This window comes from Schistocerca piceifrons, chromosome 3 (genome assembly GCF_021461385.2).
Source record: "Schistocerca piceifrons isolate TAMUIC-IGC-003096 chromosome 3, iqSchPice1.1, whole genome shotgun sequence".
Lineage (NCBI taxonomy): Eukaryota > Metazoa > Arthropoda > Insecta > Orthoptera > Acrididae > Schistocerca > Schistocerca piceifrons.
Genome location: NC_060140.1, coordinates 426,225,636 through 426,244,174, shown reverse-complemented (window position 1 = coordinate 426,244,174; position 18,539 = coordinate 426,225,636). Strand labels below are relative to the sequence as shown.

Here is an 18,539-nt window from a genome sequence, read left to right as displayed (position 1 = left end):
GTTATTTTAAGCAGTGCTTATCATGTCTGGAAGTGGTGTATGTTAGTTCCATAAGCTTGAAACTACGCATATGGTCAAAATTAATTAATATTTGTCTAATTAAAACTGTGTGGAGTAATTAAATTATATAATACTTTCTTAAGTATGGACCCAAACTGGCAGTAGAGTGTGGTTCAATTTCCAGTTTAAACTACCAAAAAAATTATTAACAAGGGAAGAAGCTAGGCAGACTCAATCGACAAAAATTAAATATGAATAAACTGCGCATCAGTTGCTTGGTGCGCTACACTCTTTCAATTTAAAGAGATATTTCCATCATTTCACTACGTGGGCACTGGAGCTAAATCTATGTCTGGTATCCAGTGCGAAGAAACTTCACACAGGTCTGCTTTAATACAAATTTTTTAGAATAGGATAATTGCTTACCAAATGTAAAACTTGCGCTGCATTTTTTGTCACTAATGCTGGAATACCATTCTCATATACATTAGTCACACTAAAAGACCCATCTGAGAATGAGAACATTGTACACAATACGACCAACAACTTGCTACACAAGCTGCCTACGGAATGGTGCCTGGAATGGGAATAAACAGCACTGCTTTGTTGCAAGTGCAGTCCACTCGTGGAACTGATCCACACTAACACATACCGGTTGCAGACACTGCAGCATTACATACTCCATTCATCTTGGCGGGATCCAGCTGGGACATAAAGCCACCCACCCACACTTGGCACCACACACAGTGGCTCTCATGTGGATAGCTGCTCTATGGTTTCCTCTTTATCTATGCAAGGAAGCATTGCAGACGAGCTCTTTCTCTCTCTCCTTCTCTCGCCATCATTCGCACCATTTTAAGACTACATGTGCCAGAGTTTCTGCAATAACAGAGGTGCAATTTAACGTGAGATATCGAACACTGATCAAAGCTGGAGCAACGTCGACCGGACCACAGACTTAATTGCTCGCTCCCTTTAAACCACATCAAGGGAAGAGGGAACGTTCTAAGTAACTGGAGAATTTTCCCTACGCTGGTTACCAGATCCCAGTTTTAAATGGATAATACTGGCTCTCATTTTTCGCTTCATGCTGCGGTCTTGGATAATGCAGCTCACTGGAGATAATACGATTATCACATCACAGGGCCCCACAATTCTTTAGTGCATCCTCTAATTCTTTAGTGCATCCTGTTGTAATTTTTGCACTACCCTTACTTTGAGCCCAAAAATTCTTCACTATTGTTTCCACGAGAGTCCCTTGTCGTATTTTACGAAAATAATGCTCTAAATGAGACGCTCTGAATAAGCTGTTAATGAACAGAACTGTTCACTGTAACAGTTTGTCTGACCTCCCTTCCTATTAATTACGAAGCGTGTTCTGGTCATACTATTTTCAGCTGCTATTGATATTACCGTGTACTCCTATAGCCAGATGTCCTTATCTTCTTCGCATTTTAATTATCTGACTGACATTTCATGTAGACGGATCCATGCTCTGACTCGTAAAACGTTACTCTCTAATTGGTTTTCAATGTTTTGCTCATGGTTACCTTCCCATTGGCTGGCTCCTTCGAGAGATCTGAATAGGGTACTAACATGGAATCTTAATGGGACATCATCATGAAACTTTTTGAATTACAGTCCTCACATTATGTTCCTGAAGTGCAGTGGCTTCCATTGCCATCTGTAACCTCATGCTGTTGATCATTGCTCTTTCACCCGATTTTTAGTATAGTTTTCCACTCGAGAGACAAATGAGTTCCACGAAACACTCTCCGTTCCCCCGCTCTCTTTGTCCAGACGTTGACAAAGCGAGGGTGCCGCTTTGTGCTGAAATTCCTCGCCTGCTATTGTTGAAGATTTTTACTCAAAATTTAAGCAGTGGCCACGCTAACCCTAAGTGAAGAAACGGCAGAACAAAAAATTGGCTGATTATTTTTCACAGTTAATCTGTGACACTTCTGTGAAGTTGTGAAACTTCATGGCGGGTGAAAATGGGGTGCTACACCGGGACACGAGTCTCTAACAGTGCCTTGCCCTTACCGACTGGACCATCCAGACATGAACTCCGATATATCTGATTCACTTGATCATTCCCATAGTTATAAATGTACTATTAAGCTCAAAAGTACCCGAATAGCCTGAATTAGATTTGACCTGAGTTTAATGCATCCCACATAAATTAACTGTATTGCAGGTCCTCTAATCTCGTTTCAGTACAGACATTTGACTATCCAAATGGTTAAGACTAGTTACCACTAGAATACACTGTTCTGTATGACAATTGCTCCAGGTGTGAATTAATACCATGATGCAAAAAATATCGGGAAACACCTGAGACAGTCCTTAACGCTTGTAAACTCAAAACTGTTACAGGAAATGACATTTGCATTTACCACTGTCATTAGTACCTGAAACAAATAATGACTGTAACTCTAATACATCAGCTCGCAAACCACCTATCGTGCTTGTTATCTAACATTAAGTGACATTAAAAGTGAAAGTTATTCATATGTCGTGAGACTCCACCACAATACTAATCGTCATTGCTGGCTAACCATGAAGGGACGTGATATAAGACATTCCTAGCCGCTCTCTCTTAGCAAATCTGAACTTCAAATTAATGACGAGAATTTCTGTATTGGACCAGGCAACTATCCGCAAACTGTATCCCTGTTAAGTAACCACAAAAGATGTTAAATATGGTTTCATTCGTGAGTAACAATCATTAATTGACGTAATTCATGTGTTGGATAGTGATTCGAACACAGCACCTAATCAGGTTGGTATTTAAGCACAGACAAAGACCATATATCGAAATTTTCTCAGCAGTCGCTAGATGTTTGAAACTGCAGTGACGAGTAAAACGAATAGTTACTCCCCTCCCAGGATTCGAACCCAGTATCTATCGCTGTTGTTTTCTAGGCACGAATAGACATTAAATACATTTTTCTTTCACTAAAAGTGAGATGTGAGCATGTCAGAACTGGACATGACGTCACGAAGAGTACAGTGATGACTGGGAATCAAACCCCGCACACGTCGTTTTTGACTACACAAGAAGACACGTTATCTATCGAATTCTTTTTTAGCAGTAGCTAGGAGTGGCATATTTGAACTTGAAATGATGTGACGAAAAGATCTATGGCTCGTTGGTAGTAGAATCCGTCATATACCGTTATTCACGTGCATGAAGAGACGTTAAAAATCAAAGCATTTCCGTCAACAGTCAGGTGTGCTCATGCTAAAGCCTGAAAAGATATTATGAAAATTTTTGTGCCGACCTGGGATTCGAACTCTGACACGCACTTTAAGTGCAGAATTAGAGGAGTCTGGAACGTTGAGCAAACAAGGAGTTGGTGGCACTATGTGGCCACAAAGAGATCAAATCCTGTGAAACCAGAACCAATGTACTCAACATCTCAGGGTGCAATAACAGATACAGTAAATTATATGTGACCTTACATGGCATTTTTTCCTTCAACTAAAGCCGGCCGGTGTGGCCGTGCGGTCTAGGCGCTTCAGTCCGGAACCGCGTGACCGCTCCGGTCGCAGGTTCGAATCCTGCCTCGGGCACGGATGTACGTGATGTCCTTAGGTTAGTTAAGTTTAAGTAGTTCTAAGTTCTAGGGGACTGATGATCTCAGATGTTAAGTCCCATAGTGCTCAGAGCCATTTGAACCATTTTTGATGGCAGACTTGGCGGCCGAAGACATCCGACATAAGAAGTCAGCCTCATTCTGCCAACGGCCTTGTCAAAGAGGGCGGAGGAGCGGATAGAGGTTCAGGGCACACTCTTGTCCTAGGGCTGGGAAATTGCCCCTAAAGGTGTAAGAATCAGCAGTGATCAACGACATGAGGCTGCAGAAGGCAATGGAAACCACTGCATTGAAGACACGTAACGTGTATCCACAGGACATGTGGACTGTAATTGAAGAAGTGTCATGATGATCTCTCCATTGGCAAAAGATTCCGGAATAGTCCCCCATTCGGATCTCCGGGAGGGGACTGCCATGGGGGAGGTTACCGTGACAGAAAGATTGAATAATCAACGAAAGGATAACGTTCTACGAGTCGGGGCGTGGAATGTCAGAAGCTTGAACGTGGTAGGGAAACTAGAAAATCTGAAAAGGAAAATGCAAAGGCTCATTCTAGTGAAGTGAAGTGGAAGGAAGACAATGATTTCTGGTCAGATGAGTATCGGGTAATATCAAGGGCAGCAGAAAATGGTATAACAGGTGTAGGATTCGTTATGAATAGGAAGGTAGGGCAGAGGGTGTGTTACTGTGAACAGTTCAGTGACCGGGTTGTTCCAATCAGAATCGACAGCAGACCAACACCGACAACGATAGTTCAGGTATACATGTCGACGTCGCAAGCTGAAGATGAACAGATAGAGAAAGTGTATGAGGATATTGAAAGGGTAATGCAGTATGTAAAGGGGGACGAAAATCTAATAGTCATGGGCGACTGGAATGCAGTTGTAGGGAAAGGAGTAGAAGAAAAGGTTACGGGAGAATATGGGCTTGGGACAAGGAATGAAAGAGGAGAAAGACTAATTGAGTTCTGTAACAAGTTTCAGCTACTAATAGCGAATACCCTGTTCAAGGATCACAAGAGGAGGAGGTATACTTGGAAAAGGCCGGGAGATACGGGAAGATTTCAATTAGATTACATCATGGTCAGACAGATATTCCGAAATCAGATACTGGATTGTAAGGCGTACCCAGGAGCAGATATAGACTCAGATCACAATATAGTAGTGATGAAGGGTAGGCTGAAGTTCAAGACATTAGTCAGGAAGAATCAATACGCAAAGAAGTGGGATACGGAAGTACTAAGGAATGACGAGATACGTCTGAAGTTCTCTAACGCTATAGATACAGCATTAAGGAATAGGGCAGTAGGCAGTACAGTTGAAGAGGAATGGACATCTCTAAAAAGGGCCATCACAGAAGTTGGCAAGGAAAACATAGGTACAAAGAAGGTAGCTGCGAAGAAACCATGTTGATTGATGTAAGGAGGAAGTACAAAAATGTTCCGGGAAAATCAGGAATACAGAAATACAAGTCGCTGAGGAATGAAATAAATAGGAAGTGCAGGGAAGCTAAGACGAAATGGCTGCAGGAAAAATGTGAAGACATCGAAAAAGATACGATTGTCTGGAGAACAGACTCAGCATACAGGAACGTCAAAACAACCTTTGGTGACTTTAAAAGCGACGGTGGTAACATTAAGAGTGCAACGGGAATTCCACTGTTAAATGCAGAGGAGAGAGCAGATAGGTGGAAAGAATACATTGAAAGCCTCTATGAGGGTGAAGATTTGTCTGATGTGATAGAAGAAGAAACAGGAGTCGATTTAGAAGAGATAGGGGATCCAGTGTTAGAATCGGAATTTAAAAGAGCTTTGGAGAACTTACGGTCAAATAAGGCAGAAGGGGTAGATAACATTCCATCAGAATTTCTAAAATCATTGGGGGAAGTGGCAACAAAACGACTATTCACGTTGATGTGTAGAATATATGAGTCTGGCGATATACCATCTGACTTTCGGAAAAGCATCATCTACACAATTCCGAAGACGCCAAGAGCTGACAATGCAAGAATTATCGCACAATCAGCTTAACAGCTCATGCATCGAAGCTGCTTACAAGAGTAATATACAGAAGAATGGAAAAGAAAATTGAGAATGCGCTAGGTGACGATCAGTTTGGCTTTAGGAAAAATAAAGGGACGAGAGAGGCAATTCTGACGTTACGGCTAATAATGGAAGCAAGGCTAAAGAAAAATCAAGACACTTTCATAGGATTTGTCGACCTGGAAACAAATGTTCGACAATACAAAATGGTGCAAGCTGTTCGAGATTCTGAAAAAAGTAGGGGTAAGTTATAGGGAGAGACGGGTCATATACAATATGTACAACAACTAAGAGGGAACAATAAGAGTGGACGTCAAGAACGAAGTGCTCGTATTAAGAAGGGTGTAAGACAAGGCTGTAGCCCTTCGCCCCTGCTCTTCAATCAGTACATCGAGGACGCAATGATGGAAATAAAAGAAAGGTTCAGGAGTGGAATTGAAATACAAGGTGAAAGGATATCAGTGATACGATTCGCTGATGACATTGCTATCCTGAGTGAAAGTGAAGAAGAATTAAATGATCTGCTGAACGGAATGAACAGTCTAATGAGTACACAGTATGGTTTGAGTGTGAATCGGAGAAAGACGAAGGTAATGAGAAGTAGTAGAAATGAGAACAGCGAGAAACTTAACATCAGGATTGATGGTCACGAAGTCAATGAAGGAATTCTGCTACCTAGGCAGTAAAATAACCAATGACGGACGGAGCAAGGAGGACATCAAAAGCAGACTCGCTATGGAAAAAAGGCATTTCTGGCCAAGAGAAGTCTACTAATATCAAATACCGGCCTTAACTTGAGGAAGAAATTTCTGAGGATGTACGTCTGGAGTACAGCATTGTAAGGTAGTGAAACATGGACTGTGGTAAAACCGGAACAGAAGAGAATCGAAGCATTTGAGATGTGTTGCTGTAGACGAATGTTAAAAGTTAGATGGACTGATAAGGTAAGGAACGAGGAGGTTCTACGCAGAATCGGAGAGGAAAAGAATATGTGGAAAACACTGATAAGGAGAAGGGACAGGATGATAGGACATCTGCTAATACACGAGGGAATGACTTCCATGGTACTAGAGGGAGCTGTAGAGGGCAAAAACTGTAGAGGAAGACAGAGATTGGATTACGTCAAGCAAATAATTGAGGACGTAGGCTGCAAGTGCTTCTCTGAGATGAGGAGGTTAGCACAGGAAAAGAATTCGTGGCGGGCCGCATCAAACCAGTCAGTAGACTGATGACAAAAAAAATAAAAAATAAAAGTTCTAGGGGACTGATGACTACAGATGTTAAGTCCCATAGTGCTCAGAGCCATTTGAACCATATGAACCTTCAACTAAAATCAAAATACTGGTGTTAGAAACGTTACCGATGGCAGACTGCCAGCCAGTGTGGCCGAGCGGATCTAGGCGCGTCAGTCTGGAACCGGTCGACCGCTACGGTCGCAGGTACGAATCCTGCCTTGGGCATGGATGTGTGTGATGTCCTTAGGTTGCTTAGGTTTAAGTAGTTCTAAGTTCGAGGGGACTGATGATCTCAGATGTTAAGTCCCATAGTGCTCAGAGCCATTTGAACCATTTTTGATGGCAGACTTTCTACATGCTTCCATCTATGCCTCTGTCATGGCCCAACCTAACCCGTCGTCGATAGCGAAGGGACATCAAGCTTAATGTGAATTTGAAACTACGATGGAATCGTGTGTTCTTCATCTGGCATAATCAGGGGTATATAGGATCTACTTGTGCCTATTAAAAACCTCTTGCCTGAAGTAACAGCGAACTCTGACTCTACGTTTGCTAACCTAGTATCAAACCCCCGGAACATTTGTCTGAGTCATGATTTGTCATAACCCTGGTGCACCAGGGTGGAGGAGAATTCTGGCTTCCCGTTTATGAGGGAGCAGTGCATGGAAATAATGTATTAACGAAAATTCTCTTAGCTACAAGGAAATTTGTTATTTGGTAAATTGGAAATTTTTTCAGAAGAGAGAATCCCTTTTCCATTCATAAAACATCTCAAACGGCCTCTCTTACTTAATTCACTTGGTGGGGAAATGTCAGTATTCAGCACACTTTCATTGATAAGGAAAATTCATTTCTGCTTGTACGCCGGATGAAGGTTTATACAAATAATGTAGTTTGATGAAGGTTGATGACAGCTTAGAAAGGCCAGCACTGCGACAAAAGTGTTCAATAGCCGACATTTTCTTGGCGTGCACAGATACATACGCAATACTTATCTACCTTGTGTACATTTACCACAAGTGTCTGGGCGTAAGTTTCTATGTCTTCACAAGGTATACCATCCATACAACTATCAGCCAGTGCACAAGGTTATGACGAGAAACTGCTGTAGTGTCTCTTTAGGTGACTCGTACAATCTTTCTGCAAGTGTCAAAAGTCATGAGTGAGTGATATGTATATGTACGGAAGGCGGTAGTGTCGCGTGCACAAGATATAAACGGGCAATGCACTGGCGGAGCTATCATTTTAAATGGTTCAAATGGCTCTGAGCACTATGGGACTTAACATCTATGGTCATCAGTCCCCTAGAACTTAGAACTACTTAAACCTATCTAACCTAAGGACATCACACACATCCATGCCCGAGGCAGAATTTGAACCTGCGACCGTAGCAGTCACGCGGCTCCGGACTGAGTGCCTAGAACCGCTAGACCACCGCGGTCGGCCTATCATTTTACTCAAGTAGTTCATGTCAAATGGTTTTCGACGTGATGATGGCCGTGTGATGGGAATTAACAAACTTTGAACGCAGAAGGTAGTTGGAACTAGGCTCGCGAGACCCTCCATTTAGGAAATCGTTAGGGAATGCAACATTCCGAGACCTACACTGTCAAGAATGAGCAGAGATTACCAAATTTCGAGGAATTATCTCTCACCATGGACATCGCAGTGGTTGACGGCCTAACGATCGAGAGCAGCGGCGTTTGAGTAGAGTTGTTAATGGACAAGCAACACTGCGTGAAATAACCGCGGAAATCAATGTGAGACGTACGAAGAGTGTATCCGCTGGAATAGTGCGGCGAAATTTGGCGTTAATGGGCTATGGGAGCAGACGAGCCCCAAGAATTTTTCTGCTAGCTGCACGACATCGCCTGCAGTGCCTCTCCTGGGCTTGAGATCACAGCGGTTGGATTCTTGACTACTGAGAAACCGTGGCCTAGTCAGATGAGCTCCTATTTCAGCTGGTAAGAGCTGATGGTAGGGTTCGAGAGTGGCGTAGACTCCTTGAAACCGTGGAGTAAAGTTGTCAACATGCACTGTGCAAGCGGATGGTGGCTCCAGAATGGTGTGGATTATGTTTATATAGAACTGAACCGACGATTGGCTACAAGTTATAATGTAGTAATAATGTTTGGCTACTTGAAGACCATTTGCAGCCATTCATGGAATTCATGTTCTCAAACATTTATGGTATTTTTATGGGTGACAGTACTCCATACTTCTGGGCAACAATTGTTCGTGAATGGTTTGATGAACATTCTGCACAATTCTAGGGACTGATTAGGCCACTCAGATCGCCCGGCGTGAATCCCATCGAATATTTTTGGGACAAAATCGAAAAGTCAGTTGGTGCGCAAGCCCTGCACAGGCAACACTTTAGCAATTATGGACTGCTATAGGCGCAGAATTGCTCAGTATTTCTGCAGGGGACTTTACCGACTTGTTGAGTCCACGCCACGACGAGCTGCTGCACTACGACAGCCAACAGGAACTCCGACACGATATTAGAGGGTATCCCACGACTTCTGTTGTCTATGTGTACTTGTTCACAGAGTGGCACGAGGGGTACAGTGTTTGATGCTATCATGATATAAGATGAGAAATATTCTAGGCGAATAGGGAGGACACTTTACCTCTTACTTATTAGTTCAGGACTTATTTTAGAGGAGTTACAGATCACTGACGTGTGAATAATTTATATATTTGTACGAAGAACTGAAGGAATTGTTGGTTCCAATAACGATGTATGTAATGTAAGAGCGTGATACCAGTCAGAGGTCTCATTGTCACAGGTAGGAACTACCTGTAATGTGCTGTAATGTGCTGGCGTGGCGTTACGCCACGGCGTCGCTTATACGCCAAAATTTACCTGTCGGTGACCAGCTGGTTACCAAAATCATTGACCCTTAATCATATGGCGTGCGTGAAATTTGCGGCAGCCGTACCAAAACAAACCTGCTTTGGTGTGTATAAATACTGGCCGCCCAGACATCCGCTCATCGAATTGGCGAGTCATCGAGTCGGCGTTTGCTGTAATTTTATCTGCCTGCCAGGGGTCCAGGCCGAGGATCGAACTGAGCCATTCCAGCCACGAAGGTTCAGTGCGTTCGCAACAGCTAGTCGCCGGCGGCCAGACGCAGCTCTGAGGTTCTACCTAGTTGCCTCCTCCACCTTACTCTGGACCTGTTGTGCACTACTTCGTACACAACGGAGGGTGAGTTACAGTGTTGTGCGGCAGCTGCCGCCGAAGGGACGCTGGGCAGGAACAGAAATGATTGGTGAACACGTAAATATGGTACAGAAGTTTCACTTAACTTGCGTTCTCCAAGTGTTGCGAAAAAGCATTAAAAAGAACAAACAGCAATAAAATTCAGCTGCTGAAAGAAGCTAAGTGAAGGGCGTCATATAATGCGGGGCTACGTCTACTAATGTACGAGTGAAGTGTCAAAGGCTGACTAAGATTGAAGACTGAAGAAGACTGCGACAGACACTGGGCCTTGCAGCTGCGCCGGCTATCCTATATCACGGTGGCAGAGGGAGCACTTAGAAATGCTGAAGTTGTGGATCGGTTTGCACGCATCATTGGATCCCCGCCAGACCACTGTCGGGGCCTGACGGAAACGTGGGTTTCCGTTGCCAACTGTGAGGCGCCGATGAGGGTGGTATCGATCTATGATACCACAGAACCGATCGCGAGCCAGCCACCTACGACTATGGTAGAGTCGGCAGTAGTACCTTGAGCAGCAGCGAAGCCAGCATCGCCGGCAGACTATACGGATATTGCAAGGTCATCACGCTATCAGCGTCACCTCCACATTTGGTGCAGGTCCGTCCGTGGGTACGACGCCCACCAATCCCATCCAGCGCGTCCCCGACGTGGGCATGATCCTCCAGATAAAATAGGGTGCCCAGGACATCCAACCTGGCTCACTGACTCCATCTTCACAGGACGACAGTTCTTCGTAAGGAAGCGAGGAAAGTCCAGCCATACACGGCAGATTGCGGCAGGGGTCCAGCCAGGCTCGGTTTTAGTGAATGGCTTGTCGAGAAATCAATTGCCTCTTGCGGGACACTGCAGGAGCCTCCACGAAGATTGGGTTCACCACACGAACAACAAGCAATCGGGCGTCCCCTGGGAACGACCTAGAGTCGGCAATCCTGCAAACACCGGAGCACCAAAACTAAAGATGCCAAAACAGCTCTCCGAAGAGCCCCAAAAAAGGCCTTTAACAAGACCATCACTAGTGACAACTTCCTGCAATATTGAAGGCTTATCTATAAATAAAGAAATTTTATTATCTGACATGTGCAAACGGAACAACTGTGATGTTTTAGTGTTACAAGAAACACACAGAATACCAAATAGCCATAGACCAAGAATACAGGGCATGAAATTAGTTCCTGAGAGACCACACGAAAGGTACGGAAGTGCTATATTTGTGAAACCGAACTTAGACGTATGCTCCTGTGCTTTGACCTGCGAAGAAAATATAGAAATTTTAACTATTGAGCTACATTTATGTACTGTAACATCCGTGTACAAACCACCCAGTGCGAGGTTCAAATTTACGGAGCCTGGAAATTTCCATTAAAAAAACATTAAAGTTGTACTAGGAGATTTAACTGTCACGGTCTCGCAGAAGGCTATAAAGAGACAAATGACGATGACGAAATGCTGGAGATCCGGGCAGACCAGGCTAAACTGACTGCCACAGCCCAGTGGTACTTCATATACAACACAGCACAAGCACAGCCTTCGATGCTTCAGTAAACATTGTTGGGAAATAAATAACCGCTTCTTCTGACAACGAACTGCTTTTGATTCACTCTGACCCACTAATCTCCACTGGAGGACATCCGACACAGTTTCAGTATAATCTTGCCTCGCTAATAGTTATAAAAGCTGCGGTCATTACTGTTCTGCTGTTCAGGGAAGTATGTCCTCCGGCGACACTGGAGGAGGCAGTCTGTTTTGATTCTGTCGCTCTACGATTCGCTTTGAAGCAGTATATCAAAGAGGTGGGCCGCGACCGCGCAGGAGCAGTGTCATGTGTATGGAGCTCTGTGTCGATGTCACCGCGCAAAGCAATTTCCCGTGCGTATGGCCGCTGGGAACAGCGTTATCAATCAACGCACTGCAATTTGCTAGCCTCACTGTGCATCAAAGGCGACGTGCGGTGTGGCGCAGCGGAATAAATCGGTCAGTATTTCTCTTTTAGAGACAGTCAAACGTTGCCTTTAGCTATTACCTACAGTGCATGAACCACGTAGCGGAAGCGGTAAAACAGCGAAAAATATTACTTATTCCTTCCCTTCGTAACTGGAGATCGCGCACGTACACATGCGGGCATCATAGGAGAAAATCGGCTAGTATCAGACAAAGGATTGTATCGGACAAGAGCTGTTTCTAAACTCTAGCGCTAATGGAAGCACCTGTCGCTTCCTGCAGTGTAAACTAGGAATAAAGAGCGCTTAGGGAATTTCGATTCAAAACTACAGTGCGTTTCGGGGAAGCAATAAGTTACCTGTTTCACTTACTTTTTCGGTACACGAACTTAATTTCGGAGTGTTGTAATTTGTTTGTTAGTGCAACAGGCGTATATGGAGCACTTGCGAGAAAACAGGGTGAAAGTAACATGGAGGAAACCTTAGAAAAGTGAGACTTCTTGACATAACAACTGGCGAAGCTTGTGGGAAATATTTCCATCTAAGAATTAATTTGGTGATAGAAATACAGTTTCATCGAAAACAAAGACATGGTCATGAAACCTGTTTTAGAAAATAGCAAACTTTTTCCGTGCACATTCATCGAAGAACAGGAAACAACATTGTACGATAAATGAAATGCTAGAAGAAAACATAGTCTCATTCCATAAAAAACCTTATTCACATTCGAGACCTTAATGAGACTATGTGATGAGTTTTATGCAGTATACCTTGAAGGGTATGTGCCCTTTCGGGAATTCTTATTATCTCGCTATGAGGATAAACAAATAGTAGGCTCTTGTGTTTGGGGCAGAGCAGCGTCTTCTTACTTTTATTACTACAGAAGTTATGATCAGTGGCCTCGTGTTTTGTATTCCTAAAGACAGTCACGTTTCTTCTTAGAGTAAGCACAAGGGACAAAAAATTAGTTACCCCTAGAGTTATCAGCTTAACTCACTGTGAGACCGCCTGTAGCCATGGTAATTAAGTCAAATAGACAGGAAAGGGTGGATCCACAGCTTTCTTTAGGTAATGCAGTGATTAGACTCATAGAAAGTGATACACAGAATGTTAAAGCTACCCTTAGAGCGTAATGTTCAAAAAGAAATTTATAGCATGATACAAGAAGCAAAAACTAACGATTACAGTGTTCGCGAGTTTGACGCAGTTCTAAATAAAATGAAACAAGGACCTCCGAATACATTAAACAAAGAAGAACCGAGTTTGATCAATAAGACGCAAATGGGTGTATGGTTATAATAATGAAAGATGTATGTGTACAAACAGATCCGTGCGAAGAAGAAGCTCCCTCTCCTCCCTGCTGGGGACCTGGGTCGAACCAAGAACCTTCTCGGCCACGAAGGCATCCTGTACCTGGGAGTTCACTTCCACATAGTAAAGAATCAGAAAATACCGCACAAGTCCAGTTTGATGAAGTGACTAGCACAAACTCATCCCCTGATTCACCAACCCAGAGAGGAATGGGAATAGACCCCCAACGAATATACCCCAACCTGGAGCATGCACTGCAACTCTCCAGATTGGAGGAGCCGGCAATCCTCACCACGGCACTAAGACATGTGGTACGTGTCGGCCATGAATATGGCAGAGATGTCACCTTCCCAGTAATGGAGGCTGTGGATAGAATCCAGCTCAAGACAATGAATCTCCCCACCGACTTCGGAGCCCTGCGAGATCTAGTTAAAAAGGTATTTCAAAGACATAACGAGAATTTCAACATAGAAGAACTATATCATCAAGCAGTAATAACCAATGGTAGAGTAGCTCACGACTGATCCAAAAACTGGCCAGAATCACATATTCATACCTACTTCCCACGTGAACCAAATAAACGTGGGTCAGATAAACGCACACAACAGTAAACTAGTCTTGCAGGAACTTCGGAGGGTGGTGGAAGAGAAGAGTCTAGATGTACTCTGTCTACAGGAACCGTACTCTCAAGCGGGACGAATCCCATACATGGCTGCCAATTGGCAAATGATATACACCGGAGTAGAACCAAAAGCCGCAATAATAATCACTAACAAATCATTCAGAACCACGGTCCTCGCGCAGTTCTCGAGCGAACACTGCAATGTCGTGGAACTCCAAACAACGAGAGGAGTGATCTACATCTCAAACATTTACTTCCAATATGGGCGAGAAATAGATGAGTTTTTGGAGATACTCACACAGGTTACCACGGCACTGCGGGGACGCCGGACGATAGTGACGGCAGACATAAATGCAAAGTCCCCCCTTTGGTTCAGTGGCACTCACGATGATCGAGGGCTAAAGGCCGAAGAGACGATAATGGCATTACAACTGGTGGTTGCAAACCAACAAGGGAACCCCCCACCTATACAGGCGGCGGGGGAGATGGCACAAATATAGATGTGACGTTGGTAACACCAAACCTCATCACAAAAGTCAACAACTGGAAAGTGTGGGACAGAGCAACCACCAGTGACCATAACTTAATTTCTTTCAACATTGGGGAAAGGGAGTGCCACAGGGACATGGGGTGGGAGCTGCAGTTCAATTATAACAAAGCCAACTGGGACCGTCTCGCGGAGGAGTGCAACATCCCGACATTGCTGGAGGGTGATGAAAACGTAGATGAATACGCCGAAGAGCTGGTACAGGCTATCACCAGGGCAGTGCGAGCCGCGGTACCAACCAGGAGGAGAGCCGTCGCGGCCACCCCCACACCATGGTCGGCTGAATTAGAACAGATGCGCCAGGCTGTAAGGAGGGCGAGGAGGTACTACCAGCGGAGTGCCGTCTGGAGAGAGAAACAAAGATGGTTACAGATCTACAGAGAGAGCAAGGATCAATTCCAACAGGAGCTCAGGGCTGTCAGACTCAGAAGTTGGGAAAGTTACGTAAAAAGCCAATTGGCTATGGACCCTTGGGGAGTCCCATACAAGTTAGTAAGAGAGAAAATAAGATCACCTATGGTGCTTTCCACAGTCAGGGACGGGGACCGGATGACGGGCACGTGGCAGGAAACTGCCGAGGCCCTCCTCCGGGTCCTGTTGCCTGACGACGTGGAAGAAAATGAGACAGATGAACAGAAAGGAATAAGAAGAGAAGACCAAAGGGACTACAACAATAACACAAGAACTTACCCCTTCTCTGAAGAGGAAGTCGCTGCCCAAATAAAGGCCCTTAAAAAGGGCAAAGTTCCTGGCCCGGACGGCATTACTGCGGAAGTGGTGCAATTCCTTGCCCCCCAGCTCGTAGCTCCTCTCACTAAGTTGTACAACGAGTGCTTACAACTCGGGAAATTCCTAGCAATTTGGAAAAAAGCAAATGTAATAATAATCAAAAAGAGTCCAGACAAAGATCCTACAGAAATCAAGTCTTATAGACCTATCTGCTTGCTAGATGTACTGGGCAAACTTTTTGAGAGGCTACTAGCACACAGACTGACAGCACACCGCATGCTGTGTGGGATGAGCGACAGACAATTCGGTTTTCGGTCTGGGTGCTCTGCGTCTGACGCAATCGCCCTGGCTGCCGAGGTCTGTGGCTCTGCCCCGCACAAGTATGTTGTCGGCATCATGGTAGACATCAGTGGCGCCTTCGACAACCTGTGGTGGCCCTCACTCTTTTCCCGCCTGCTGGAAAAGAACTGTCCAGGGCTACTATACGGCTGTCTGAGGAGCTATTGTGTAGACAGGGAGGTCTCGCTATCGGCCCCTAGCGGCACGGTCAGGAAGATTGTGACCAAAGGATGTCCTCAGGGCTCTGTCCTTGGACCTCTCTTTTGGGACATAAATATGGAGCCTCTACTTGAGGATCTAAAGAACTGTGACGATGTGCTAGAGGTCATAGCATACGCAGACGACCTCCTCTTGCTGGTCGGCGGCCGTAGCCGTGAGGATCTAGAACCGAAAGTGGAGAGAGCCGTAACTGTACTTACATCGTGGTGCCAAAGAAGTAAAATGACTATTGCGCCCAACAAATCAACATACTTGCTTCTCAAAGGCCAATTGGTCAGAAATCCCACAGTTAGAATCAACGGCATGCCAGTTCTTCGGCGCCGTGAGGCCCGATATCTGGGTGTAATCATCGATGAGAGGTGGAACTTTGCATCACATATTGACACCGTATCCCAAAAGTCACTGGTCTTACTAAATAACCTCATTGGAATAGGTCACAAGCGATTCCACCTGCCACCAAATTTAATAAAACTATATCACAATAGTATTCTGACCTCCATAGTAGGATACGGATCAGGAGTCTGGGCACACAGACTCACGAGGGTCATGCCTGCCATGGCCGTAAGAAGAGTCAGCGGAACATGCTTCTACGTTCAGCAGGGGCTTACAGAACTACACCAGGAGGAGCGCTATTAGTACTAATGGGGATTTGTCCATTAGACATAAAAATCAGGGAGCAAGCCGCCTGGTACTGGGTGAAGAAGGAAAACAGGGATAAAATCAGGGAAATACTTGGGGTCTACGCGGGGGACAGGTATGCTATCAAAAAGAGGGGAATTGAACTTTGGCAGAATCAATGGAGTAGTGAGGAAACGGGACGCAGAACTTATGAACTGCTACCAGATATCGAGGAAAGGTTAAAATTTACATTTTTCACACCCACAAGAGGAATGCTGCACTTTCTTACTGGACATGGACCATACCCGACATATCTATGTCGGTTTGGGAAACAGGCTACACCAGCGTGCGACTGTGGTGCTGTGCAAGGTACCCCAGAACATGTGGTGTATGAGTGCCACCTCTTCGATGATGTGGCCCATGATCTACGACAACAGCTACCAAACAAGGACACGTACCACATATTAAGAAGCGAAAGCACTTTTAACATCTTAAATACTCTCACTGATGTGATATCAAAGAAAGTAATTAAGAACTTTCTTAGGGACAACCACCAGTGAAGGACTAACACTTCCACCGAATTAGACTCGTACACCCTTCCTGTACCGCCAAGTGGGGACCTGGCCAGCCGTCATACGGCTGGAATCCGCCTTACCTTGGACCAGGAGGGAGGGGGGTACAAAACACCGGATTTGACCGCACACCAATTGAGACATGTAGTTAGGTTAGATTAGATGTAGAAGATAGAATAATACCTAGAGTAGACTGCAGCGACACCAACTTAAGGCCAGCCCAGTGCCAGGGGCACGCCCACTGGGATTAGCTCAGTGGGCCGTGGCCAACACCAGTAGGTTTATAGTAGCACTGGCACACCTGTAACGCTGCAGGTAGAATGTAGACTTAGATTAAGTAGCTTAGAATCCCATAGCGGTTAGATTAGAGTAAAACAATAGAAGTACCTGTAGTGTAGAAAAAGCTGCATTAATCGTATCATTTGTAAGACCCACTAATGTAGTTAGGTAGTGGGTTATATGAATAATGTAATATGATGTTATGAATAAAGGATTTTTTTTTTTTTTTTTAAATGGGTCATGTATCAGTTAAAATGTTAGATCATTGAGAAATAAAAACATTAACGCAAATTACGTCACCAGTAATTGATTCCCTTCAGAGGAAACGAATGTATAGCAGGCAATCATTGTAACAGATTTTACTGCTTTGATGTTTACCAAGTTCTGTGCGGTATATGTCGTACACAGTAAATAGCAGACATGCCGTAATTCCAGTGTTCACTTTAAGGAACATAGTACTGGAGTTGAATGTAGTAAATCCTTACTTGGACAACAGGTGCTACAGAGTACTCAATGTAAAGATATCTCATAACGCCCCTAAAGGTATTTCATTAGATCCTCTAGAAGAAGTAACATAGTCTCATTCTGATTATGCTTTTATCATATTGCTTTTATTTTTATACAGGACTCCTTATATAGTTTTTATCTTTTCAAGTATGTCAACTCTATATAGTCTAATAGCAACGTTACACTCCTTCATTTTTCAGCAGCTACTTTTGACCTATTGTTGTGAACTACTACTAACCTATGAACTCAAGGAACAAGAAGGAGCCGCGCGGGACTAGCCGAACGGTTTAGGGCGCTGCAGCCAGGGACTGTGCGGCTGATCCCCTCGGAGGTTCGATTCCTCCATCAGGCATGGGTGTGTGTATTTGTCCTTAGGATAATTTAGGTTAAGTAGTGTGTAAGCTTAGGGACTGATGACCTTAGCAGTTAAGTCCCATAAGATTTCACACACATTGGAACATTTTTGAACAATAAGGAGATGCAGTTTTAATATCCACTTATCAAAACTATAATTAGAATTATAATGATGTACGAATGACGTTTCGCATGAGTTTGTAAATACGCAATATCGCGCTGTCATAGGTGCATCGCTGAATCAGACTGGTGACAGAAACGACGATAACGAAAAATTCATCCAGAAACTTCGACAGAGAGTTGGCAGTGATGTTTGTACTATCTCTGAAGTAAGGATTTTAGCTGTATTTAGGTGCTCTCTGAAGTTCAGTGTCGCTCACAACCTAACCAGAGGACGGAAT

The 18,539-nt window shown here is 44.3% G+C and overlaps 1 protein-coding gene across 1 annotated transcript in view; it reads right to left on the bottom strand.

The window, feature by feature from the left end:
• LOC124788714 overlaps positions 1–18,539 on the bottom strand; it is a 321,758-nt gene that overhangs the window by 207,968 nt on the left and 95,251 nt on the right. Inside the window, exon 4 of the mRNA XM_047255991.1 lies at positions 15,303–15,329. Within this exon, the coding sequence (XP_047111947.1) occupies positions 15,303–15,329 (27 nt within the window). The remainder of the gene's footprint in view (positions 1–15,302; positions 15,330–18,539) is intronic.